The sequence below is a fragment of the Plodia interpunctella genome, chromosome 16, assembly GCF_027563975.2.
Source record: "Plodia interpunctella isolate USDA-ARS_2022_Savannah chromosome 16, ilPloInte3.2, whole genome shotgun sequence".
In the NCBI taxonomy this organism is placed as follows: domain Eukaryota; kingdom Metazoa; phylum Arthropoda; class Insecta; order Lepidoptera; family Pyralidae; genus Plodia; species Plodia interpunctella.
The window spans coordinates 5,222,705-5,249,088 of NC_071309.1; the positions used below are offsets into that span (position 1 = coordinate 5,222,705).

Here is a 26,384-nt window from a genome sequence, read left to right on the forward strand (position 1 = left end):
CTTTATTTGGATTTCGTACGAAGCGACCAAGGAGTAAAAAACCTTAACAGCTGAGATGCCACAACAGCATTCCCAAAGGGATAAACGTCAGGTAGGCCGGTTGATTTATTTTTAAGCTGTACTCCTATAGTATATTTACGGTAACGGTAGTAGCTCGGTTGGCTCGGCTCTAGTGAGTGAGTGATCACATTCATGTTTGTTTCGTGACCGGCGTGTGGTGGGCGAGTGACGTGGCCATAGGATCGCGCCACTCTCCTATCCAATCGCCGAGACCCGCGCGACCTGTGAGCGATCTCGAACCGTGCGATTCATTTCGCTGCAGACAGTTGTCTGCAATCAAACACGCCTCAGCCCGGTCCATAGTTCAACACGTGAACCGGCTAGCGATGAATAATCTTTATTATCATATATATAAGTGATCTTCAAATAAAAGTCATTACATTACAATCTGCAAGCCGGCAAGCCGCAAGGGAAGTGATTTACTTGAAAGTGTTGTGTTGTGTAAATTACTATTCTGTCAGTCATTGATCGTGGTCTACTTTTTGATTACGGACTTATATTTTGGTAAGTTTAGTAAACTTTCGATGTGCTACTTATTCTATAAACTTTATCAATTATTTTTGAAATTATTTGAAATGTTTATTTTAAAATAATGTAAGACATATATATACGTTCTATATGTATAGGTAAGGACCTACTTTTAAAAAATATAGGTCTCGAATCGTTTATGCAACTGCAGTACCTATACCTAATTAGCTGTACAAATGCAATATTTTAAAATATTTAGGTAATTCGATTTTCATTATGTAGGTACCTAATAAGGCATGAAGCCATCTGTTACGTTACATTTATATGTTTAAGAATGTATACCTAATTTTATTTTATTAAAATAGATACCTTTAGAGTAGCGGTATCTTAATTCTTTGACGTTGTGCAATACACATGCACTTGTCGCATTCGGATCGGATTGTAAATTTCGCCCAAATTGTTTTGTTTGTAAAAATATTTTACTTCACCACTTTGACGGTAGCTTTACTGCTAGTAAACAATAAATCTGAAACGGTACTTTGTTGTTATCATGCCCCGGATCTACGATTATTTCGAACCTGGGCAGAACTTGATAATGGTGCCCCTTTTTTCCAGAAAAGTAAAATAAGAAAATGTTGCCCCGGTTTGCACGTAAAAAAAATATTTACTTACCCATGTACGTACCTAACATATTGAAATGATTTAATCGACTTTCGGTAAAATCGTCGAGTAAACTCTCGCGTTTGTGTGAAAGAGCATCAAGTATCCATCCTTTTTCTCCAATTTTCATGTTCATCATATTAGGTACATATCTAGTAGTCAATCCATCTATCTTTGTTGAAAATTTGTTGAATTAGAAAAAGTTTGCAGTTACCATATGATATTATAATGTTAGGTAGGTAGTTAGGTAACCCTTTTTAATTTTATTGCGCAACACTATTTTCTCGATGAATGTCAGGCGGTGTCAAATACCTGTAATGTCATCTAATCTTTTCGGAAGGAAGGGAAAGGAATTTCCTCTGCGTTTTCAATTCAAGAGTAAAAGAGAAGTTTGCATTTCAATAACTGTAAATGTTTTCCGGGAAGTCTTATAAGAGAAATATTTCAAGTACACAAGATTTCACGTTTTTCATAATACATAGTGAGAATAAAAATGAATTTCAAAAATGAAATTGAAAATTGCGCACGAAGGTAAACTGTGTAATTTAGGTACCTACCTGAATTAGTGTTGATTGTTTCTTAATACCTACTACGTACGAATTGCGATTACAAGTTATCTTCAAACTTATAATTTATAGTTAAATTTATATTTTGCTAGGTAAACAAAGTATGACCCACAGGAATCGATATTCCTGTGGGTTTGTGTACTTGTTTACCTAAAACAAAATTTAAATTTAAAATGTAAATTATATTAGGTAAGTTTTAAGATTACTTGCCTAACTTTAATTTTAAGTAAAAATAAAATAGTTTTGATTTAAGTTAAGATTTAACTAAAAATAAGATAGATGATTCAGCATAGGTCGTCTCTTATATTTGTGCTGTCCGATTTCATCCCAGTTGAGAGTCGGAGCCCAGTTTCCACTTTCCTACTTCTGCATTTCCCCTTCGGCAAGCATCCCTGTTGTGGTTGTATTCGGTGTATAATCCTAACTACCTACCTAAAATCTTTTTCGGGAAATAATGATGGTTCATTCAGAATGTTATGAATAAAACTATGTCTCGTATTTATTAACCTCTTCCCATTGTTACAGACTAAAACCTGTTAATATGGCTCCAAACGCTACAGATGTTAATGGGGTGCTCTTCGAGTCAGATGCAGCAACTCCAGACCTGGCCCTTCCTCACACACCCATCCAGCAAGCAGACAACTACCCAAAGAAATATGTCTGGAGAAATATTTTATTATTTGCATATCTCCATATTGCTGCATTATATGGTGGCTATTTATTCTTATTCCATGCTAAATGGCAAACTGATGTATTTGGTAAGTTTATTTATTTTATTTATATTTAAATACCAACTAACAAATTTTCCGGCTTATGCATGAGAAAACATTTTATTATCATTTTACTTCCCTTGAGGACTATTTTCCGCAGTTAAGCCTCTTGCAAAATTCATCATTATATGTGCATGATGAATTATAATCAGTATATTGCCATAATGTATAATGATAAATGTGCGTTAGAATATATCATGATAATACTTATCAGCTATCTAAGATAACTGACAACAAAAAAGTACACAGGTGTTTTAAAAATTATCTAGCTAATCTACTTTCATAGCTAATGATATGAATATTAAACAATATATTGCCATGTTATCTAAGTAATATACAATTTTCTATGAAATGTAAAATGTAGATATATCTAAAAGTTAGCAGATTAGATATTGTTAGCTATCCCTTGGTTACATAGTGATGTTTTTGTCGCATTATTGTTTAACAAATATAAAGTTGGTTTGGTTGGTTTGGCACCAATACAAATATAGGCAAAGGAAGTTTGAAAGGAAAAAATATCAACTTCCATTGTTATAACATGAAGGCTATAGGCCAAGGTGCCTAAAAAAGATAACTAACATAATATTCATTATGTAAAAGAGATTTTTTTACATAATGAATATTAAAAAAAATATTGTTCAGTTGAATATATTATGGTTGAATTCTTTGTGAAGAAAAGACCAAATTTTGTAATATATGTATTATTTACAGCCTACATACTATATGTGATGTCTGGTTTGGGCATCACTGCAGGAGCCCATCGGCTCTGGGCCCACAAGTCCTACAAAGCTAAATGGCCTCTCCGACTTATCCTGGTCGCCTTCAACACACTGGCATTTCAGGTGAGCAGAAAATCCAAGAAAAAGTTATTCTACTAATAATATTATAAATGTGAAAGTTTGTGAGGATGTATGTGTGTATGTTTACTACTCTTTAATGCAAAATCTACTGGGGGTATTGTTATGAAATTTGGTACATGGGTAGAATATAACCTGGAATTCCCAAGGGAACGAAGCCACGGGGCGCAGCTAGTACTTTAAAATTGAGATGTTCTTAAAGGTATTGTGGTAAATTAGTTAATTACTTCCTAATTTAATCTAATCTCATTAGTGATTCATGAAATAGAGGACTAATTATTATTACTTGTTTAAATGTGGTCATTCACTGGGTCAAGATCAGATTTTGTGAAATGTTATGAATATAGAATTGGATCACAGCCTTTGCTTGTTTGTAATAATTTTGTTGTTTGAACATAAATCAAATGAATACAAGAAAGATACATGCACAATGGTGGATTTGTCCTATGTAGAGATCTCTTACAGTAGGTGCTCCCCATTCAAACATAAGCTACCTTTTTAAAAAAAATCAACCCCCCAATTACTATTATTGGGGGTTTATATGAAAATCATGTTTGATCTACTTTTGCAGCGAAATTCACGCGGGCGAAGCCACGGCCAAAAGCTAGTAAAAATAAACAAATACATACTTATATGTAGCGTAAACGACCTTTATACATATTTTGTCATCGTATGCACGTGATGTGTGTTTACGACGTTAACACAATACATATTCATCATCCCAATGAGGCAGCAAAACAATTCGGGTTTCTTTTAAAATATACATAGTCATTGACATCTAATAACATTGTAGGTCAATTGAGCAAACGTGTCTTAGTGTCTCATTATCATACAAGTACATGATATGATCTATCACCACAGATATCATTGTACCCAAACTAGCTGAGGCCTGGGTTTCGGCCTCCGCCTGAATATTGGGCTGTAAACCACCAATTTGTGATTCCAGGCTTCATCTTATCTGGATTGGTAATAGTTTTTATGCAAAATTATAATGAACATACAAAGTTCTTTCTTTAAGAGTGTGTTATTGCTAACACTGGTATTTTATTTTATTCAAGACATTAGATCGTATCGTCAGATATTATTCATTACCTAAGTCATAAGACTAAAAGGAAAAGATCTTACAAGATTTCATGTTTATAAAATCTGTGGGATCAAACAGTAAATGTTTGCTTCAGGACTCTGCAATAGACTGGGCCCGCGACCACAGGATGCACCACAAGTATTCGGAGACGGACGCCGACCCTCACAACGCGACCCGCGGCTTCTTCTTCTCCCACATCGGCTGGCTGCTCGTGAGGAAGCATCCCGAGCTCAAGAGGAAGGGCAAGGGGCTCGATCTCAGCGATTTGTATGCTGACCCCATCCTCAGGTTCCAGAAGAAGTAAGTTAGAACTATTAACTAACTTTTTTCTCGTAAATATAGTTTTAGAACTTTTTTTTATTAAATTAAAATATCAATGTGAACCCTAATTTATTATTATCATTGTAATGGCGTTTAATATAGTACTCGTAAACGTCTGTGCTTACGTATATGTATGTCAAATATTATTTAGCATTGTTTCTGTTCTCACCTGTTTACTACCGGTTATTGAACAGGTCAATAAACGGTAAACAAGACTAGTATTACTACTTCATAATACAGTTGAATTATTATTTGTTTTTCTTTTCTAGATACTACCTGATCTTGATGCCCCTGACTTGTTTCATCTTGCCGACCGTGATCCCCGTCTACTTCTGGGGCGAGACCTGGAACAACGCCTTCTTCGTGGCCGCTTTATTCCGGTATGCCTTCATTCTCAATGTGACGTGGCTCGTCAACTCCGCGGCCCACAAGTGGGGCGACAAACCCTACGACAAGGCCATCAAGCCTTCCGAAAATATCTCAGTGTCCGTTTTTGCCCTCGGAGAAGGCTTCCACAACTACCACCACACCTTCCCCTGGGACTACAAGACGGCCGAACTCGGCAACAATAGGCTGAACTTCACTACCAATTTCATCAACTTCTTTGCCAAAATCGGGTGGGCGTATGACCTTAAAACGGTCTCTGACGAAATCATAAAAACCAGGGCTCTACGAACTGGTGACGGCTCGCACCACCTCTGGGGTTGGGGCGACAAAGACCACGCCCGCGAAGAAATGGATGCTGCCATTACATTACACCCAAAAGACAAGTAAACTTGTCTATTGATGAGAATGACATGAAAATATAGATCTATGTAGCACATTACACTTTCATACTTCACACGTTTTATTCGGTAGAGATCAATAAAATATAATAACTTCATCTTTATCGTTTGGCAAAAAATTAAGAATCATTAACAAAACTGTTTGAACAGTTTTTTTACAACACAATGACGAATTTAATATCATGCGCTTTTTCATTGAACATACGTAGGTATATGTGTTTTGTTGCGTTTTGAGGCAGTGATAGATATAACTAGTGTTTAAGAAATGGATTTACCCCTTCAATCCAATAATTATGGAGTCAATATCTTCATAAGTGATTACATAATCGCAATCAAGTCATAGTGATTCCTTTGATATATTATTATTTTGGGCATATACATCTGGTTCCTCTAGTAAAAAACATTCCGAAAGCGTACATTTCAATGTTGTTGAGAAATAAATGAAATGTTATTTCATTTATTCACTTATTTTTGATGGGAGTTTTAGTATCTTTCAAAATCTTGATAGAAGAAATTATATATTTATTTGCATATTTGTACTAGCGGGAAACGGGAACCGGTTCTGCATGCCCTAAATACTATACCCATACTATATGGTTTAAACATAGTATAGAATGCACGTGACATTGTTTTTCCCTAGTGTATATATATAAGTAGTTCAAAATATTTTTCGTAAATCTTCCACAGCACCAATTTTATCGATGTAAACACTTCCAATGTCCTCGGAAATCATGTCATCGTTCACATCAAGTTAGATTGATGATGCGAAAGTGAGTGTAAACATCGGAATGAAGGTTTTGTTTCTACATTACTTGTGGATGTTATGCTATTATTATGCTTATGTTTATATACTTACGTAACCAATTTAAAAAACCCTATACAAACATCCAATGTTATTATTTGATATTTTTTGGTATAGTTTATCCAAATGGAAAGGCAAAGGGATCAAGCCCATACAGCCATCGTCTGTATTATTTGAGATAAGTACATTCAAAGACAGAAATTAAAAAGCGTATTTTTTTAAATTTAGGACTGATAAAGAATTTGCAATGTATGTTGATGTTACGAATGAGAATTATAGACATATTTTATCTATGCATACATTTAATAATTTACAAAGTACAAAATCTGTACAATATTTTAATGACGTAGATTAATAAAGCATTGAAGGCCTGTCGGTGATAAAAAAATACTCGAGGGTTTGTAAATGATATAGTCTGCTAGTTGCGACTTGCGCCTCTATTTGAAGATACTGCTAAGAGACAGATAAATGGACAAAGAACTTTTAACAAGCCCATTTGGTATTGTAATTACCTCTGGCCTATAATTTAACTATTCGATCTTCCTTTATACATATTACTTATATGGTGACTGGTTTCCATTTATGTGTAGGTAGATTGCGAAGAAGCAACATTATGTTACATAACTATAGCTATTGTGAATTATTTTCTGTAATTTAATATTACAAAGCTATTTGTTGTTCAGAATACAATGTGATGATACGAATATGTACACATCAGTATTATAGACCACATATTTGGCAAAAAGCTGCGTAAACGTAGTGATAGTTGACTAGTCGCGTTGCATTTTTAAAAAATAAGCATGGTTTGTGGAATATTTATTATATACCTAGGATAACGGCCCAACAGTTTAACTGATTGAGAATTAATTAACATATTTATTTAATTGTAGCATATGTGGTATATAAGTTTAATATTACACTTTGTATGGGCACACATAAAGTTGCAATGTGATTGTATTTACTTGGATTGTGCCCAACGACGTGTACTGACTGATGTGTTAAGATGGCGGATGACATGTGATATAAAGCTAAGGTGGGTATTCAAATAAGGAAGCCATTAAATTGTTTTGCACAAATTTCTATATGCACAGTTTGTGACGATAAACTTATAATTTCATGGATTTAGTACCAAATGTTACTTTAAGGTAGTAAAAATGCTCACGCTGGCGTATTATGTACTGTTGTTCGGAAATATTGAAATAAATTATTATGAAAATAATGTCTTTCTCTTCTTTTTATTTTCAATCAATTACACTAAAACCTTCTGTAAAGAAATACTTGAAACAACTAAACTTTGAACTGTTTTATTGCAAAAAGGTAATTTCTTTGAACACAATAATTAGTACTTGACTAATTATTGTGGGGTAATAATAAAACGACATAGTCAAGAATATCACGTTTTAATTAAGCATTAAAATATTTAACATTCTTTTAACAACAAGGTATAGCTATATTAGACTCATAAACCATAGTGTATTCGGCCAGCCACTTTCTTTGTGCTTATTTCATTGTTACGTTCAAACTGCGATCATCGTGGTTTTTTGTCAATACATTAGATTCAGAGTGCATGTGAATCAGATAAGCAGTTCAGAAAATAAATGATAGGCACACACACAAATGGCATAGAAAATATCAATTAAGCAATTTGATATCATCTGATGTGAAAATGCTAATCTTAAAAGTAGGCTTTAACTTCTATACATTAATTTCGTATCATATAGACTCTTCATGGAAGATGTCCTGCTCGTCACACTTATCCGGAAGGCACACGAAGAACTCGATCAGGTTCATGATAGGGCCCCGTGAAAAGGGATTCTGGTACCGCCCTCGTTTGTCCCTGAGATAGGGGTACCTCTTATAATTAAACATCTCATTCGTTGTTAAATTCATACACGCATGTAAAATCTGAAAAACAGTCAAATAGGCTTATATAAAAACTGAAAATCGTCATCTAGCTAAAAGGAAACTAGACTCTAAAAAACATTCCTAACAACAGGAATTTATGTAACCTCAGAAGAATTTTGTAATTTTACAAACTTCTTGAATATTGATTCTGACCATCCACGAATCATTCAGACAAGTCATAAGACTTAGAAAAATACAAACTGTTCCTCGCGGCTCTGCACGCGACTATGTCAATCTCCAACTACCTACTTATCTCCACACCGACAATCTTAAGACGTGAAAGACAAAAACAAACACACTTTCACATTTATAATATTAGTTAGTACTTACTGAAGTGCACGTGAGTATCCATCCTAGCGCACAGAAAGTGATTGCTTCCAACAGCCCGAGCGCATACAAAAGTCCGAAACCTTCCAACAGCAAGCAGTAACATGCAAAATATATAGATAGTGTGCAGTTTATGGCAACACTCATCACGAACAGGAAGAACCACATGCGATTTCGCACGCCCACGCAGTTGTATATGAACGGACAATGGTGGTCGAAGTATGCGACGCAACGTTTGCAGATCCGGCAATGTTTGGCCCTGTCAACAAAATCCATAAATCAAGTTTTCATTCGATAGTGTGAGAGTCTGTAACATTTTTTTAACAACTAAACCGCTGGACCGATTTTAATGAAATTTAGTGTATAATAATAATAACATATTTGGCGGAATTACCGCGCGTCACGAAGCGGAGCGCTATAATTAAGTTTACTACGCAATGAAATATACTCGTGTGACAACACTACACTTGAAGTCGAGAAGGACGTTCAATAAAATACATGATATAAATTTTAATACAAAAACAACTCAAATCTCAGTTTGAAAATTTATGCTAAATTTTCGTAAACGGATAGGTAACTCACCGTAACGGTCTAAGGCATCGACAAGTGTGACATAGTCTTGACAAAATAACATTCCTCTTCTTCCACTTGTCGTAGTAGGGTATCTGCCTGATAGCTCGGTAGTAGGTCTCGGAGTTTTGCGGTATATAGCCCGGGTCCCGCCTGTTGGCGATGACCCAACTCAGCCACATGATGCCGTTCCAGTACAGGAAGCAGTAGTGCGAGAGGCGCAGCGTGTTCCATGTTAGCGGTATACACTGTAATTGTAATGTAATACGTAATCTCTGAGTGGAGGCCTAGTTGCCCAGAACTTTGTTTTATTTGGTTATTCATAAGTATTTTTTTATATTTAATAACGAATAAACTATTTCAATTAGATATATGACAAATAAACTTATTCCGTAACAAATTCCATAGAGATCTTGCAAGAAACGTTTGGCTGAAATTCTGTTGTCTATTTTTAACCGACTACAAAAAAGGAGGTTCTCATTCCGCGATCTTTTATTTTTATTTATGATTATATTTTTCACAGTCAAATCAAAATTTCTGACTAAAAACTATATAATCTTTTTACAACTATTGGTCGCATGATGCAACTCGAAATTAGTTGTGCCTGTTGCATATGTTGCATATACCTAATGAGAATGTAAGATTGAAAATGTTCATAAAAATACTTATTTTATGCTACGATTAAATATATTTATATTAAAAATAGAGATGATAACTTACCCTAATTACATACATAGGATATCCCCAAAGCAGCACAGATATAAGAAAGAACAACAGCGGGCCCTTCGACTGTCCGGCCCCCCCGAACAGCAGGGCCCACAGCTCCGACAGGGGCGGCATCCAGTGAGATTTCCTCTTCATCTCCTTCTGCAGCAGCTTCACCACTTCCGCGTGTCTGTGGCTCTGTGCCAACATCAGGGGCGTCTTGCCGTTTTTATCGCGTGGCTCTAATTCAGCTTTTACCTAAAAATATTATAACATGAACATTATTAGTAGCTTAGTTCTTGTGTAATATTTTTGTTTAGTTCCTGCCATGTAATGCAATCTTTTTTTATTATATAAATTAGATATTTACGGCACTGTAGGTCTATAAATTGTTGAATGTAAATTGTAATGTAGTTATAAGTTATTATTTTGTACACGACTGATTGTTGCCTCAATAAAGATAATAAATAAGCATCAACTAAACCTGTATAATTTGTTTAGTTTTACTTAGTGCTAGTCTCGGTTCAGTTGAAATATGTAAGTACATACAATAATAGTGCTTGCGAAGGTCCAAGTTGTAAGTACTTTAGAAACCGAGTAGTCTAGTTCTTTGCAAAACAAGCCTTGTAAGTCTTGTAACTAAGCTGAAAAAATTATGTTGTTTTTATAGGTGAGTGCCAAAATTTGTGATTCTTCGTATAAATATAATATGGCTATTACTATTATATGACTTTTTTTTTGTACTAGCCAATATATTATGTAACTAACTACAGTAGCAGCAGTAAGTAGTTATTTATTAAAAAAACTCGCTCACTTTTTCACACAGTAGACGCACGCAAGTGAGATTGCCTGACAAGCACGCAAGGTGCAGGGGTGTCGAGCCGAAGTTATCCGTGCAATGTAAAGGCACCCCTGAGTATATCAGCAGGCGGACCAGGTCCGCGTGGCCCTTGTACGCGGCCCAGTGCAGGGCTGTGTCGCCGTTGATGTCCGACAGCCTAGTGGCCGCCCCCATGCCCAGCAAATATGCGGCGGTGGCGGTCTTACCGTACATACAAGCCGTCATTAGAGGTGTCAACCCTAGACAAATAAAAATTCTTGTGACATGGTCGTTATTAAGAAAGAAAAAAAAACAATCATATTTGTTACGACGTAAAATTTAATTATTTAAAAACGCGGCCCGATTGCTACATCGTGTTCCATTGCAACTGTGATTGCAACGACGCGGCACACTGCAGCTCCGTTGTTTTTTTATAGGTTTATAGGTTCTTATAGGTTTGATTGATATGATCTGCGTTGATCCGTCGATGGACGTCAACGCAACGGACGGCGGAGCGCAACGTTTTCCGGGCCGGGCTCTAACATGATTGGTAATAACTAATAACACGATTGGTAATAAATAATAACACACTAAAGGTGTAAAGAGAGGCCTTAGCCTTGATCTTGACGGAAGTCTTATTTGGGCTATACGATATGTAACTACCTTTAAAGTCGGCGGCGTTGACAGCCACTCCGCATTGCAGCAACACTTGCACGACTGACGCGTGGCCCTTGCGGCAGGCCCAGTGAATAGGCCGAGGGCCCTGGGAGAACCAGAGTAATGATTTGGGCAAATATTAAATATCTAAAAGTTAAAAAAGTATAGTATCTCCTATAAGTACTTGCTTGTATATATGTATAAATAATATTACAGTGGCATAAAGATATGGAACAGCAGGACAAGGCAAACCTGCAACTAATTGGAGGTTTCTGTGTTTTTACAATTGGCTATTTGACTACTTATGTCAAAAATAAAATGCATAAGTTTTCTCCAGATTTTCCAAACACTATCCTGAAGTTGAGTTTGCACCTTACTTTTTGGGAGGAAACTGGGGAAAATAAGAGGTGTAAAATAAAACGATATGTATACCTATATACCTGAGTGCCGAGGCAGGAGAGGTCGACGGGCGCGCCGCGCTCGACGAGGTAGCGCATGACGGCCACGCTGCCGTCCAGCGCCGCCCAGTGCGCGGGCGTGTATCCATGCTGGTCGCGCGCGCTCAACACCTCCACACCCAACTTCTCCACCAACCGCTCAATCTCTGACACTTCGCTGGAACATATATTGTAGACACTATTATAATATTTTTTATTGATCTATGGAAGTGGGATTCAGTTACAAAATACATCATCATTAGTAGTCATCATACAAAATTTCTTTACATGTAAGATATAATTTCAAATGTCTCAAAACACCTTTTTCATAGTTATTCTTTTGGCATTCGTATTCTATTCGTATTTTCACGGCCGGCGCCTGCCGTGTTCAACAATATATAAGTAAACCTACCTACCTACATAAAATAATATGGCGTGCGTATTTTTTAAATCCACCATATTTCAGAATCTATTAATGCAATTTATATGCTGTAAAGGACAAATCTATGTATCTTCATGAAATTACCTTGATGATGAAATAACTTTTAATCACAAGGATAAATATGCTTGTGTAGTAATAATTGTCAAAATAAACCTTTTAATTTACTTTATCTTTTTACATATAAAATGCCTTATACCTAGTTACTTAATTATAAAAGATAGATGTATGGAACCGCTTAGCCGATTTTGTTGCTCCACGAACTTAACAATTCCATGGATAGATCCTAAGTACATACCTTTTAAATTTCACCAAAATCGAACCAACGGTTCGAAAGGTATGAATGTTTGTAACGCTTATCGCGTTCATACATTCATACATACATACAAAAAATGTATTTTTGCCCCAAGTAGAATGTGAAGAGCTCGCTCGCTCGGTCAATTAGCATCATAAATAATAGATAAATCTAGTGTAGCATAGTTTTCAAAATTAGTGGGCAATCTACTAACCCTGAGCGTACTGCTTCAAAGATGAGTTGATGCAGATCTGAGTGATGATTAAAGTTGGCTATGGTCCTCGGCGGGGCCTGGGGAGCGTCCGGGGAGAGGGGCGAGCATGGCGGGAGGGGTTCCTCCGCGGCCATGCTGCATGGGGGCGGCTGCGGCAGCGCCCACACGCCGCGGGCCGCCCCAGGGCTGGGATACACCTGGAATTACGATAATCAAATTTTACTTCTCTGAAATTTGTAAAGAATTATTATTATTTGGAATTTAAAAATGAAAAGACAGACACATTCTATTTTCTAATGGATAAATACCTAACCTAAGTACATAGGTTGTTGGTACTTTACCTAGACCAAGACTTCGGTTCCGCGACAGCCGTTATTTCATAAAAGTTTATAAAATAACAGCTTAGTTAAGTACACAAATAATAAGGAAAAAGAAGTTTGGATCATCATCCATCACAGAAAGTTTTCAGCTTTTATAAACGTCATTTCTACCTGGGACAAATGACGCGCATTATAAAAACTTAATAAAATAAATGTCTCGTACATAAAAACATGAGTACTTATAAATTATTCAATTAACTGGGTAAATACTTTAAAGTATATACTATTTACTACAATTATAAAATCGATTTACCTTACTGTTCACGGCGAGGCCGCCGCCTGCCACCGCAGAGTTTTCGCCGTCCGCCACGGCCTCACTACCACACGAATACACTGTGAATTCTTAACTTTACCTTCGACCCAAAATAGTTTCTAGTTACTAGAAGACCACAGTAGCATGACAAATGCACGTTATATATTGATTGACGAGGGACGTTACTGAGCATGCGCTGGTTTGTCGCAGTCTGTCTGTCATTCCGAAAACTGTGGAGCGCTAAAATTGACTTTAATTAAATGATTATCTTGTTAACTCATATCTGGATCAGACAATGTAGGTACCTACGAGGTCACGCTATAATGGAAATTTTGTGATAAATGAACCCTATTTGCAATTTCCGCTACATACTCTACCTCTGCCTATATGTATATGTGTACCAAATTTCATGAAAACTTGAGTAACTATCAAACATTCTCCTATATTATTTTCAGAACACCATGAAAAGAGATTTGAGCAAAATCATCGACATATTATTTAAATATACAATGTAACTGTACCTAGGTACAATATAGATATATACCTATTATATTTACTACATTATCTCTCTCTCATCTGAGCGTGTTCCCGATTTCTTCCTCAGCCGTTGAGCGTCGGAGACCAGGGTCCGCTGCTACTAAATCATTACTTTAATTTAGTTAGTATAAATAAAACAAAGTCGCTTCCCGTTGTCTGTCCGTCCCTATGTATGCTTAGATCTTTAAAACATATACGCAACGGAATTTGGTGCGGTTTTTTAAATAGATAGTTATTCAAGAGGAAGGTATACCTAGGTATTATGGTTTTCCCCGAGCGATTTATAATATTTATTTTAAATCCCTCGATCCTATCAGATTCTTACTTGGAGAATGGTTCTCACTGTTCTGTATAACACTATCCCTAGGGGCCGCCCGGGGAAAATTAATGGAAAAACTTGTCCATGCATACATATTTTAGCCTTCCATACAAAAAAAATCAAATACAAAGAAACCCTTATAGGACCATTCGTGCTGTCCGTCCGTCTGTGACAGCCAATTTGTTCCGAATCTATTATACTGGATCAAATCAATTAAAATTTCAAGTAAGGTGATTGATTTTCGGGGGAGTAAATAAGGAAATAAAAAAGTTTTTAAATTGTGTCATTAAAGTCTGTCGTATATAAAAAAGGGGTTCGTTATGAGGATCCCCAGATATAATAACATTATGTAATGTTCCTACCTAGTTTTGTTATTATCGTAAAATATTCATGGATATAGATGTCTCAGAAAATAGTAATTAATTCGAGAAAATTTATGCAAATTTTTAATTGAACAACAACATTTCTTATTTCCATGTACATATCCATGGAGCTAGTGGTTTTAAACTAGCGCGTTAAAAAAATCGTTTAAAATTTTAATAACACCGTCATACAAAATCCATACGTACTCGCGCGTATGACACTCCTGGCGTTGCTGGCAACGCCCCCTAATCTTCGAACTAAGCCTAAAATTTTGAAAAAAATACTGTTATTAATTATGAGTAGATTAGAGGAAAACCTATAAGAATTCTATAATTTGTATGTAACCCTCTTCACCAGAGGTTAACTCGCACTTGACCGGTTATATTATCGGTAATATTGATGCAATCTTCTATAGGATTATCGTCCTGTGGTATTATGATTTAGGATGTATGTGATTTTTATTATCTTACTAATGATGTTTCGATTTTTTTTTTGCCAGCCCATAAATATATATAAAAATAAATTCCAGGGTAATAAACCTTTTTTATATTAACTAAGCAGAGTTATTGAATGACCATGCTGCTGGATATGACAGTCAACTTAAAGATGGTTTTACGCAGACTGTTTGGGAATAAACTGGGCGTAAGTACTCATCTCTGGGCACCGCAGAAAGGTGTTGGAATGATTTATTCTTAGAAATTGCCATTTAGAATTGTTTCTGTTAAATGCCATTTTATACAATAGATATACTTATTTCAAAAATGAGTTTTTAAAATTTATTGAAATAGGTATATTCTCATACATCTCATACATATAATATAAGAAACAAACTTCTCGTACAAATGCATAAGATGAATTTTTTGAATGTAAGTATATTTTGAGAAAGATATAAAGTTATTTTACACAATTTATATAATTATTTAAAATAAATTTGATAACTTTCTCTATCATCTGAGCACATTTTATATATTATGGATTTTTGAATGCTAAAAAATAATAAATTATATATGTTAATATGGTTACGAAATTATAAAATTGAAACCCAATATGTAAAATTGTGAAAATGAACTTTAATTCAGCAAATTTTATACTAAATGTATAAATATGATATAATCTAGATTTCGTTTCTCTACCTACATAGACATCATGTTATAAAAAAGTGTACAACTAAAACTAGTAGCTGATTAAACATCTCAATGTGGCTTATCAATTAGTAAGATCTTGTAAAAGCACTTTCATTAAAATTGTTTATTATACTTAAATAATAGATAAAAATAATGAAGCATAGCTCACAAATGATAATGAACTTCCCAACAACAATCATCTTCAAATACATCTTAAACTTCTACTAAACTTTTAACGAGCAAACTGAATAAATTATTATTCATAATATAAGAAACAAACTTAACAATGTTGATAGCTCAAAGTAATATAATAATTTCAACAAATGTTGACATACCTTACATTTATGGTAGTTACGGTTGGGAGTTGGTACTATTTTATTTTATGCAATACTTGTTTAAGGCAAATTGATGATAAGGTATTTATTTATTCTTTTTGTCCATTTTTTAATGTTGATATTGGAATTAGTAATAAAAGTCATAGCATTATCTCTTTTGAGTTTTAAAGCTAACAGACAGCGGCTGGCCATGCAGGACGTAGCCGTTCACTGCCTGTATGGCCATGGCCGCCTGGTCATAATTCCTCATTGTCACAAAACCAAACCCTTTACTCTTATTTGTTTGGTGATCTTTTATAATCTTTACTGATACAATAGCACCATATGGACCAAATAATTGCCATAGCGTTAACTCCTCTACTTCCGGGGCAATATTATAAACATAAATAGACCAAGTGCTGGGAGAGTTGTGATCACCCATGGGACCCATGTGGTTGATCCAATGATACGGCTTTACCAGTGGATTTCTAGAGAAGTTATTATTATTGTTGTTTTTATGTTTATTAGGGTTACTTTTATTAGCATACTTAACAGTTAACGGGTGTAAAAAGCCTGGTGGAGTGCTGCCATTAGTATTTTGTATGGCCCTCTCTGCTTCATATTGATGCTCATATAGAACAAATGCTATACCAGCCGCTATACGCGAATTTACTATTTTACCATATTGTGCAAAAAGTCCATGTAAGTCCTGCAAGGTCAGTTCATTGGGCAGGTTACACACGTACAGATTCCAGTCTGCTTCCGGTTTCGAGGGCGGCTTCAACTCCGGATTGAGAAGTGCGTGAGACACTTTCAACGTCTTGTTCTGCATTAGAAGACCATTGAAAGCCTTGCGTGCCTTTACAGCGTCTTCTGGTGAAGTGTACTCCACGAACCCGTATCCTCGGTTTGCGATCAGTTTACAACTTTCCAGTTTGCCCATTGTAGAAAATAATGAATACATCATATCCTGGGTCATGACTTCAGGAATGTAATTGACAATAAGTTTGGTGGGCGATTCATCGGGTCCATAATCGTTAATTCCATGACAATTTGTACCGTCTTGACACGATTCCGACATTTTTTAATTGTTGTCGGCAAATGACATTTCCCTAAAGTAGGTGTAGTTTCTTTTTTTCGTTCAGAAACTTTCCACGTCCCACCTTTCTGCTCCCTTTACAAAATCGAGTAGGTATGTACAGCTACATTAATCCGTTCCAACACAGCGATCTATGTATGTTTTTGACTATGGCTACAAAAAGAATATGTTAGTAGTTTGTCTATGTTTATGGCAAAAGAAATGGTGCTCATCATAGATTTAGGTGCTTATTACCCACAATATATTGATGTGTCGCTGCATGCAACAGAAAGGAATGCTGAAAAGAAAAAAGTAGTAGGTACCTACTCACGGATTTCCTTTTCTATTTTGTCTGCGTGTTATCGAAAAGCCGTAGACAGAGAAATATAGTTTTCTCTGCCTAATGGCCTGTATTTTGATTAGTGATTAGTGCAGGTGATTAGTGATTAGGAGAAAATAAGTGTTCAGACATCGACTTATTAGTGCAAGTAATTTATGGCTGCGTAATATAAGGTGTATTTTATTTGCGTGTGCTATTTTTTTTGCGAGTGGACTATACAAAAAATGGCAAAGTGGACCGAAAGCAAGCGTTGGTAGCTTGCGCAAAGAATGGGAACCCATAATTTTCTTGGTCTTCAGTACCTTCTAAGCGCGTTTCTCTTTTACATCCATAGTTGATGGTCGACGGCTAACAATTGAATTTACTAAACAGAGCCACTAATACTCGTACTAAACACCCTCAATTACTAAAGATCTGCATTCATCTCATACTAAGTGCCTTTATATATACACTAGCATGTCTTCCATTTCGCTCAACAAGTTATGAAACATATACAAGAGAAGAAACGAGACAAAGCGCTGACATTTTTTCTTACATTCATCACGTGCCCGGCCCAATCTGCCACTATATATGAGCAACATTTAATTTATTTAAAGGAGTGTATGAGATATTGATGAGATGAAATTAACTTAGCCCTTAGCCGGATTGGGCCGGGAATTTATACACGTCCTTCGTCTATATAGTTTTCTCTCAATAGTTCAGTCAAGTTAATAACCACAAACTATATATACTCAATTTTATTGAAATTTCAATGAAGGACCTTTTATTCCAGGAAAAAAATAAGTAGTGTTCCCGTGGGAAAATCATGCGGGCGACGCCGCGTATATAAAAATGTCAAATGGCAAAACCAAATAATAAAAACGTATTTTCATGCTCTCATATTTATTTAATATTATGTCGTATAAGTACATCAATAAATTTATAAACAAGCCGTCATAAAATAATGAAGCAGGAAAGTCTAAACCAAAATAACACATGTGCTTCTATATATAATAAGGAATGATTTATTTAGTTATAACCGTTATGTATAACTTATACAGCATAGTAATAGTAATCTAATTATTACACTAACACAAATTAATTTATAGTCATAACATACAGTTATTTAAGTTGTTTTAAATTTATTTGTTTCTTGACTTTTGAAGACTCAAGAAATAAAAGATAAAGTCCCCATATAATGAAAAATGGTCGTACTCTTGCCTCGCTTCTAAAATGAGCACTTTGCTCCCCAATTTTGATAGGTTACCACTGTTAAATAAATAAGATTAAACTTTGTACCAATTCGAAACTTGTTTCAGATTGGGACTATAGATATGTCTCTTATTTCAGAAAAAATTAAAACAACTTTTTTATAATATTTTTTACAAAACTTCCATTTAGATGCAGTATTATATGACTTGAATTTCATATGGTACTATTGTGTACACTATATTGAAGAATATATTCTGCTAATATAATATACATCTATCTCGGAAAGCATACAATTAAGCTTACAAATAATGTTACTATCAACATGATTAAGATCAAAAATCAAAATAAATTATATGAAAAAAAAAAATACTTTTGTTTTGAGCGCTCGAAATTTGAATACAATAAATTAAAATTAACTACTTATCATAAAAAATCATAAATTATATGTCATGATTATATAGTATTTGATATATTTTATTTGATCATTGTAAACATCTTGTTTAATTTCTTAGATTAGGCGAAAATTCTTGTTGTTCATTTGCCATAAAATATTGCTATTTTGCGATATTATCGTGATATTATTTACATTCTTGAAAAAGAATCACAACATAAATAAGCATTGTATAATGTAACAGTTCATAACAAAAACAAGAATTTATGTCAAAGGTGAATACGTTAAATCATCACAGCTTAATAGTATTTTAAATTTATACAACATTTAGTATTAATTTTATCACATAAACAAACCATATATATTAGTACCAATAGGTATCTTTATTAAACCTTTAAAGTTTTAACTAGAATCTCACTAGGAAACCCGATGTAAATGGAAAATATATTAATTTGGAATCATGTCTTATGAGGTGAATTAATACTTTAAAAAGCTTAAAATTAAATAACTTTTAAGTTATGTTGCGTTGAAATAAAGTCGCCTAAATGCTACAGTAAAAAACTTTCAAAAGCAAAACAGATCAAAATATTTACTACACACAATTATTGTCAGATCATCTATTACAATAAATAATTCGAAAACTCTTTGGTTCTATTTGTTCATATCGTCATTTTGCATTACGTTGTACTTCAAGCGTGTTGTAAAATAGCCTCTAGACTGGAGTAAGTCCCAAATGCAAATCCAGTTATTCCGAATAAAATGAGGGCGATGTCTTTCCATAGTTTCCAGTTGCGCGTGCCGAGCTGGTCGGGCCAGAAGGTGACTATTTCGATGAGCGGGGGGAAGATGAGGGCCAGAGCGGAGCTGCTGAACGCGCCCACCAGGGAGATGATGCCGCTCAAGTTTGGTATTAGTGCTGCTGCTATAACTGAAATATTAAGTACATATAATTAAGTTTTTGCCATATCTACCATAGAAAATTTGATTCGTGATGGTTGACCCATAAATCAACTTGTGAACGGGTGAGATTAGGGCGAACTAATCACCTTGATTCTCATATATTTTGTTTGGTTATACATATTTTATATTTATTTTACAAGCTTCGATTTTTTTTCAGTACTATACGTTCATAAAAGCCAGTGTTGTTTTTGAGATTGTATATCTCAAAAACAACACTGGCTTTTATGAACGAATTAACGAACGAAGTAACTCAAAATTTTACATGAAAAATAAAGGTTTAATCTCTGAATGCCTTCTCTTTGAATATCACCAAGTGAACTTGTACCTTGTATTGCCATTATTATTTGATGTTAGCAGTTGGACCAAACCCGAAAGTAATATTTTATAGACACTTTACGAATCTTTCTCAACCTAATTAAATATATATAAATGGGTCTTGGTATAGTAAGCTAGTAAGACTACAAGACCGGAGGACATTATTGGTACAAAAATCATGGTTGGTTGCAGTGAAAAATCCTCAATAGCTATTTAATCTTCCTTGTATATATTATTTTAGCGATAGGAAATTTCCAAGGATACAACCACAGGATATAGACATGGTCTGTTGCCATTTATGATAGGTAAGGATATATTACGCATTCATCCATGCAATTAATTTATTTGTCCCTTTTGTGTTTGTATTTCAGCCTCGATAAGCAATGCCCACTGCTATCAGCAATAACTATGTGTACCTACTATACCTACCTATAAGATACAAGCGTGGGTGAATAGGATGTGAGATTCATTCACCCACGCTATAAGCATAGAAATGTCTATAATATTATATTATCTAGGTTTTAAGTTTACGTTATGTATGAAATGTTTTAGATTTACATTATTTATGAAACAAAATAATATAAAACAAGATCTTTTTTACAAAAGTGTCAGTTTTGATTACAGAATTCAAATTGAAAATTTTACTTACATGTGATAAAAATCAGCACGAAACGAGTAACAGCTTCACCATGTTTCAGCGCTGACTCCGATGTCAATTTAGACTTTACATAAGGCCAAACTATGTTCATTGGCACATAGAACTGTAGTCCGTAAGAGAGAAATATGGACGCAGCCATCACTGCTCGTACGCTTTGAGCCAATCTGTGAAGTAAAAAGTGTCAGAGTTTAAATTGAAATACTGTTTTCTGAATATTATCCAGTTTGAAAAAATACTTATGCTGTACACTCCACAGGTAAAGACGAAATATAATAAAAAAAGTAAATATATTGGAAACGAACCGTTACAATATGAATCAGGATTCTCGTAATATCATAAACATTTATTTCAACATTATCATATTCCGTTATTTGGATTAAGACATTATTAATCTAAGTCTTTTCCAAAATTTTCGCACTCAATGCGTATATGCGTCATTCAGTGATACAAGTCGATTTTGTCACACATGATCCAACGCCCCTATGTCAATGGACTGGATGTCGAACAAGAAATACCTAATATGACTTTATAAAGAATGACATGTTTTAATATTTATAATATTGTCATTGTCAAATACTTATATATCTGAATATTTAACATAGCAATTCAGTTGATTACATTTTCTACAATAGGGTAGACCGCGTTCTAGATAACGTCATCCACCACATAATTTTCACTTACTACAAGCAATATAGTTAGCGCACTAATGCTCCGATTGAAGTTACCACGCAAGACATACTAATAGGTTACTTGGCGCCGACACAAATCGCATAGTCTCATCTTTGACCTACTTACATTTTTAAGCCCCGACGCAAAAAGAGGGGTGGTAACTGTGTCTGTCTGTGTACGTGGCAGCGTAGCTCATCAACGGGTGAACCGAAGTGGATGCGATTTTTATATTTGAAAGCTAATTTTAATGCGGTGTTTCTTAGCTATGTTTGATCAAACAAAACAAAACGGTTCAGCCGTTCAAAAGTTGTAGCGAAATGAATATAGAAAGTCGGGGTTTTTTAAATTTGTCTAACAAATAAACTTTTTATAGTATTTACTTGACATAAGAATATTTTGCAAATATTATTAGGCAGGTGGTCGTCTAAATGTATTAATGAGTAGTGTTAAAAAAGGACCCCTCCCTTCATATCCTCCTCGTATGAGGTGACTAGATACACATATCCTAGGCAGCTGTTAGGCAACATTAGCACTCCCATTAGGGTTTGACGTCATCAGGTGGAACCGGGTATATGCAGAGATGAGGGAAAGGTAGTCAATAATAAAGTAGTACAATCGTATCGCAATAAATGAAGATCTCAAAACAAAGAAGTGGTCTCAGATTTATAGACAATAGGGTGAAACTTGATACCTTAGTGATACTAATAAACTCTTATCATACATCGTTTCATATCTTAGAATTATTTTTAAGGGTATTGTGCCAGTACTTTATAAGTTATCGCACAAAGTGTAGCTAAACACGCTTAGCTAATCGGCGACAGATGGTAAATTTCCATCAACAAATAACAGATACTGTATGTATCTGGGCCGAAGTTCCGCTCTGTGTACCAGTTCAGACCATCTAACTAAACTTATCAAATATTTATACGAGTAAGTATTTGGTTCTCACGGAAAATCTGGTCAAATCTTTATCAAATTATTTATGCAATGATTTGTTGGTTCATTACCGCACCAGAGACAGGACTACGGGACAGACCTAATTAATCGGTCTGAGCGATAAAGAACATGCAATGACTTTAACATTTTAAAAATATACCTATAAGTATATTTGATTACGGTAGTATTTATTTTGCGTGATTGAAGCATGAAACTAAAATTATATCCACAGCAGGGCAACCGCCAAAACGTTTACACAAATGTGTGAGCATGTTTGTTACTCACAATCAAATTGAAACTTTCGTATTTATAATATTAGCGGGACTATTGGCATAAGTTATTGTATGGATCTCAGCTACGCTCCAGGGCTTCATTCCCGTGGGAATTTCGGGATAAAAAGAACCCCATCTGTTATCCAGGTCATATTCTACCCATGTACCAAATATAGTAATGTGTAGAGTAGATTTTGCGCGAAAGAGTAACAAACATACATACATATCTTCATAAGCTTTGGCAATTAAAATATAAGTAAGATTTTCGATGTTGGTGACTCAACACGCTAAAATTTAATGGACGCATTTCAATAAAATTTCGTACACAGGTAGAATATGTCATGGAATAGTATACATATACGTATGATACCTTATATCCCGGGATTACCAAGGGCGCTACTAGTGTCAGGATAACGTCAAATTTACTCACAAATCATTAGGCAAATTCAAGGTGATGCTGCCCAAGACATGGTCGCCGTACTTCAGGTATCCAAAGAATCCAATTGCGGTGTACAGAGAAGCCACAATGACCATACCGGTGTTCAGAACTCCATTCCATCCTCCAAAGTCTTCAGGTGTTTTCATGTTATTCTCCAAAGGTAAAACCTGAAATATAAGAAAATGAATTCAGTCATTCCCGTAACATTAGTACAAAAAATATGTGTCACCAACAGATTTGATTTAAATTGTCATTACGCCAAGTTGATATTAGTCTGTGTTTAGTCGCCAATTATCAGAATTGATCATTCTGCAGTATACTTTAAAAACGAGAGTGATTCATGGCCACTCCATACATTTTTTAGGCTAGTGATGTCAGAAATGTGATATTGTGACAGCAACTTCTCCAGTAAAAACACATCAATAAATGTTAAGTCTTGATAATTATTAAATAATGATTATGACATTTAACTTACCACTCCAATACCTTCAAATGCATATATGGCGGTACCAAAGTACAACGGTAGTTTATGCCAACTTGTGAAAGACTTAACAGTGCTAGTATGTGGCAAATCTTGCAATATATAGTAGAATGTAATAACTAGACCCCAAGCAGTCATTATTGAAGCAATCAGTGACACTGGAGTCAAATATTTTAGGTTTCTCACCATGGCTAATAAAAATATGGGAATAAACAATAAAGTCAAGTAGGTGTGTACACTGAAATTAATGTGGAAAAAACGCATAGTGTCTTGCAGGTTAGTGGCAACAAACAGAAAGTACACACAGCAAAATCCCAGTTGTGTCATCACCAGAAATACATTGACTACATTCCTGAAACAATAACATGTAGATGATATTTGAACCCCGAAAAAATTATTGCATTTAGCTAGCTTATGCCTATGATGTATATGACCAGACATTAGGACAATGGGCTGTTCGCACCAACATTATGTTTACCATGTATCCGTTTGAAATGGTCTTGCAAACAAAGAGCTAATAAATAAAATACCATAACACATATTAGGCAAAGCGTGTGTGACACCCCTGATGTTAAAAAAGAAAATCGTCTGGTGTGTTTGTTATTTTAGTGTTAATTACACTTAAGGATAATAAAGTAATATTAGGGTAGATTTTATTTTAAATTTCTTACAAATGGGTGTGATCTAGACTTGGTACATGCAACAATGTTATAGATAGTCACCAAAAATGTTAGTCATAATCATAACTATTAGTTAAAGATCAAATATAAAGCATCAAAGTTATACATGTATTTATATACAGACTGATAAAGCACAGATCAGTGACAAACCAGATGACATTGTTTATTAATCATAACAAATCTGTACTATTATTATAAAGAGGTAAGTGTTTGTGAGTTTGTATGTTTGAGGCAGGTAATCTCCAAAACTAGTGAACCAATTTCAAAAATTATTTCACCATTAGAAAGGTACATTATCCAAGATTGCTATAGGCTACAATTTATCTCAAAAATCCCATGGGAGCGAAGCTCCAAGCCCCATCTAGTAACATTTAAATATTTAAAAAATCCATGCCCGTAAACTTCAAAGAGGTTTATTTCCTTTTAAAACATTAACAGAATTAAGAAAATTAAGTACAGTAAAATTTAGGGTTTATTGGAAAATCATACAACCAATGAAAAAGGATAAATAATTTAAACCTGCTTATTACATTGTACCAGATAAATAAATAACTGTTCAATACTAAAAACACTTACTTCATTTTCTGAGCATAAGGTCTTAGTGGCACTGGACCTAATATGAATGCATCCTCAACAACTTCGGGAAAACTTAAAGCCGGTCGTTGGTTCCTTATGCATAACTCATGAGAGCACTGCACTAACATATGCATGCAGTGTGTACATACAACACCCATGAAAAGTGTACCAAACACACCTGTGAAACTCTGAGAAGATTAATATGAATACAATGAGACAGTTCTGGACACAGAACCAAAACAATTATAAGTATTAAATAAAGTTTGTCCCAAAGTGTTATAGACATGTTTAAAGATTTCAAATGATCATATTAGCAAATATTTAAATTCTACAACTTTAATAGTAGGTGGTAGGTACAAATTTATTATTTATTTATTATTTATACCTACTTACGTATTCAACATTAAAACAAATATATTTACCAAACATCAGTCCTGCGTTTTTAAAAGCATCTGGCATAGCCAGAATTCCAGTGCCAATGTTACCCTTCAGAAGATGAATCAAGGTATCAAAGTTGGATGTTGGATGCTCCAAACATCGTTCCGACGCAGGATTGTATTCGCCTTTAGATTTCTCATCTTTGGATACTGTTGGATCATTATCTAATTCCACAGTTTGGACATCTACGTTATCAATAGGTGTACTGGGTCCAGTTAAAAGTGGTTGCTTCTCGTCATTCATGTTTACGTATTGATTTTAATAATTATTTTATCCTAATCCCATTTCATCTATCGCAAAACTTTTAAATATTTTTAAAACAGGTGCGCCAAAAATTGCGTTTACTACATTCGAAACAATTTAATTTTAACTGTTGGGAACTGATATCACTTCACGTTTGAGCTCTATGAATTGAATAAATAAATGCAAGATATCACTGAATCAGATGTGACGAAAAAAATCGAAATTTTTGCTAGGTACCTCCCTCTTTGTATATTCGTCTCGTTCTTCTCAAAGTGATGTTGTCATGTTGTCAATTGTCAACTGTCAAATTGCAAGCACGCAACGGCAACTCCGCAACTCCTCGTATCTATGCTTGCCTAAGTTTTGTTTTTGTTTTCTACGGCTGCAGACATAGGAAAATATAGACTGCGCTTAGTCATAGCTTTCGTTTCGCTCATAGCGTCGCAAAAAGAGTGATAATATCGTTTGTTTTTTACCGTGTGTCCAGTTTTACCGCAATGAGTTTTACAAGTTGAAATGGGCTGATATGTAAAGATTACCTCATTTGGGTACTACGCTAAAAAGTCATCTTTAATTTTCTTTGAACTTGAAGCTCAATCGCTTGATAAACGTGTAAATGTACCATAGTAACCATAAATATTTTCCAAAAAAATAGTTACTTGGCAACATTTGTGACGGTCTGCCA

At 34.8% G+C, this 26,384-nt stretch overlaps 4 protein-coding genes across 6 annotated transcripts; 1 reads left to right on the forward strand and 3 right to left on the reverse strand.

The window, feature by feature from the left end:
* The first annotated feature begins 203 nt into the window (after positions 1-203).
* Positions 204-7,592, forward strand: LOC128676275 (acyl-CoA Delta-9 desaturase). 2 transcript variants are annotated; one of them, XM_053756299.2, is made up of 5 exons: positions 204-564; positions 2,280-2,512; positions 3,236-3,366; positions 4,560-4,765; positions 5,056-7,592. In XM_053756299.2, exons 2-5 carry the CDS (start codon positions 2,296-2,298, stop codon positions 5,558-5,560), a joined length of 1,059 nt encoding a protein of 352 aa, XP_053612274.1. In that variant the 5' UTR covers positions 204-564; positions 2,280-2,295; the 3' UTR covers positions 5,561-7,592. The 2 variants fall into 2 exon arrangements, with proteins under 2 accessions (XP_053612274.1, XP_053612272.1); XM_053756297.1 differs by lacking the exon at positions 204-564 and adding an exon at positions 1,513-1,719.
* Positions 7,593-7,757: 165 nt separating this feature from the next.
* Positions 7,758-13,749, reverse strand: Patsas (patsas). 2 transcript variants are annotated; one of them, XM_053756295.2, is made up of 9 exons: positions 13,376-13,749; positions 12,743-12,939; positions 11,798-11,972; positions 11,364-11,463; positions 10,695-10,960; positions 9,896-10,138; positions 9,188-9,423; positions 8,609-8,864; positions 7,758-8,278 (listed from the first exon to the last, which is right to left on the reverse strand). In XM_053756295.2, exons 2-9 carry the CDS (start codon positions 12,874-12,876, stop codon positions 8,087-8,089), a joined length of 1,602 nt encoding a protein of 533 aa, XP_053612270.1. In that variant the 5' UTR covers positions 12,877-12,939; positions 13,376-13,749; the 3' UTR covers positions 7,758-8,086. The 2 variants fall into 2 exon arrangements, with proteins under 2 accessions (XP_053612270.1, XP_053612271.1); XM_053756296.2 differs by lacking the exon at positions 13,376-13,749 and adding an exon at positions 13,084-13,214.
* A 1,895-nt stretch (positions 13,750-15,644) lies between these two features.
* On the reverse strand, positions 15,645-17,223 carry LOC128676276 (ELAV-like protein 2). Its single transcript, XM_053756300.1, has one exon. It carries the CDS (start codon positions 17,111-17,113, stop codon positions 16,202-16,204), a length of 912 nt encoding a protein of 303 aa, XP_053612275.1. The 5' UTR covers positions 17,114-17,223; the 3' UTR covers positions 15,645-16,201.
* Positions 17,224-18,315: 1,092 nt separating this feature from the next.
* Positions 18,316-25,969, reverse strand: LOC128676390 (uncharacterized protein). The gene is made up of 6 exons (XM_053756479.2): positions 25,441-25,969; positions 25,019-25,196; positions 23,757-24,114; positions 23,273-23,448; positions 20,957-21,129; positions 18,316-19,960 (listed from the first exon to the last, which is right to left on the reverse strand). Exons 1-6 carry the CDS (start codon positions 25,697-25,699, stop codon positions 19,722-19,724), a joined length of 1,383 nt encoding a protein of 460 aa, XP_053612454.1. The 5' UTR covers positions 25,700-25,969; the 3' UTR covers positions 18,316-19,721.
* Between the last annotated feature and the right edge of the window lie 415 nt (positions 25,970-26,384).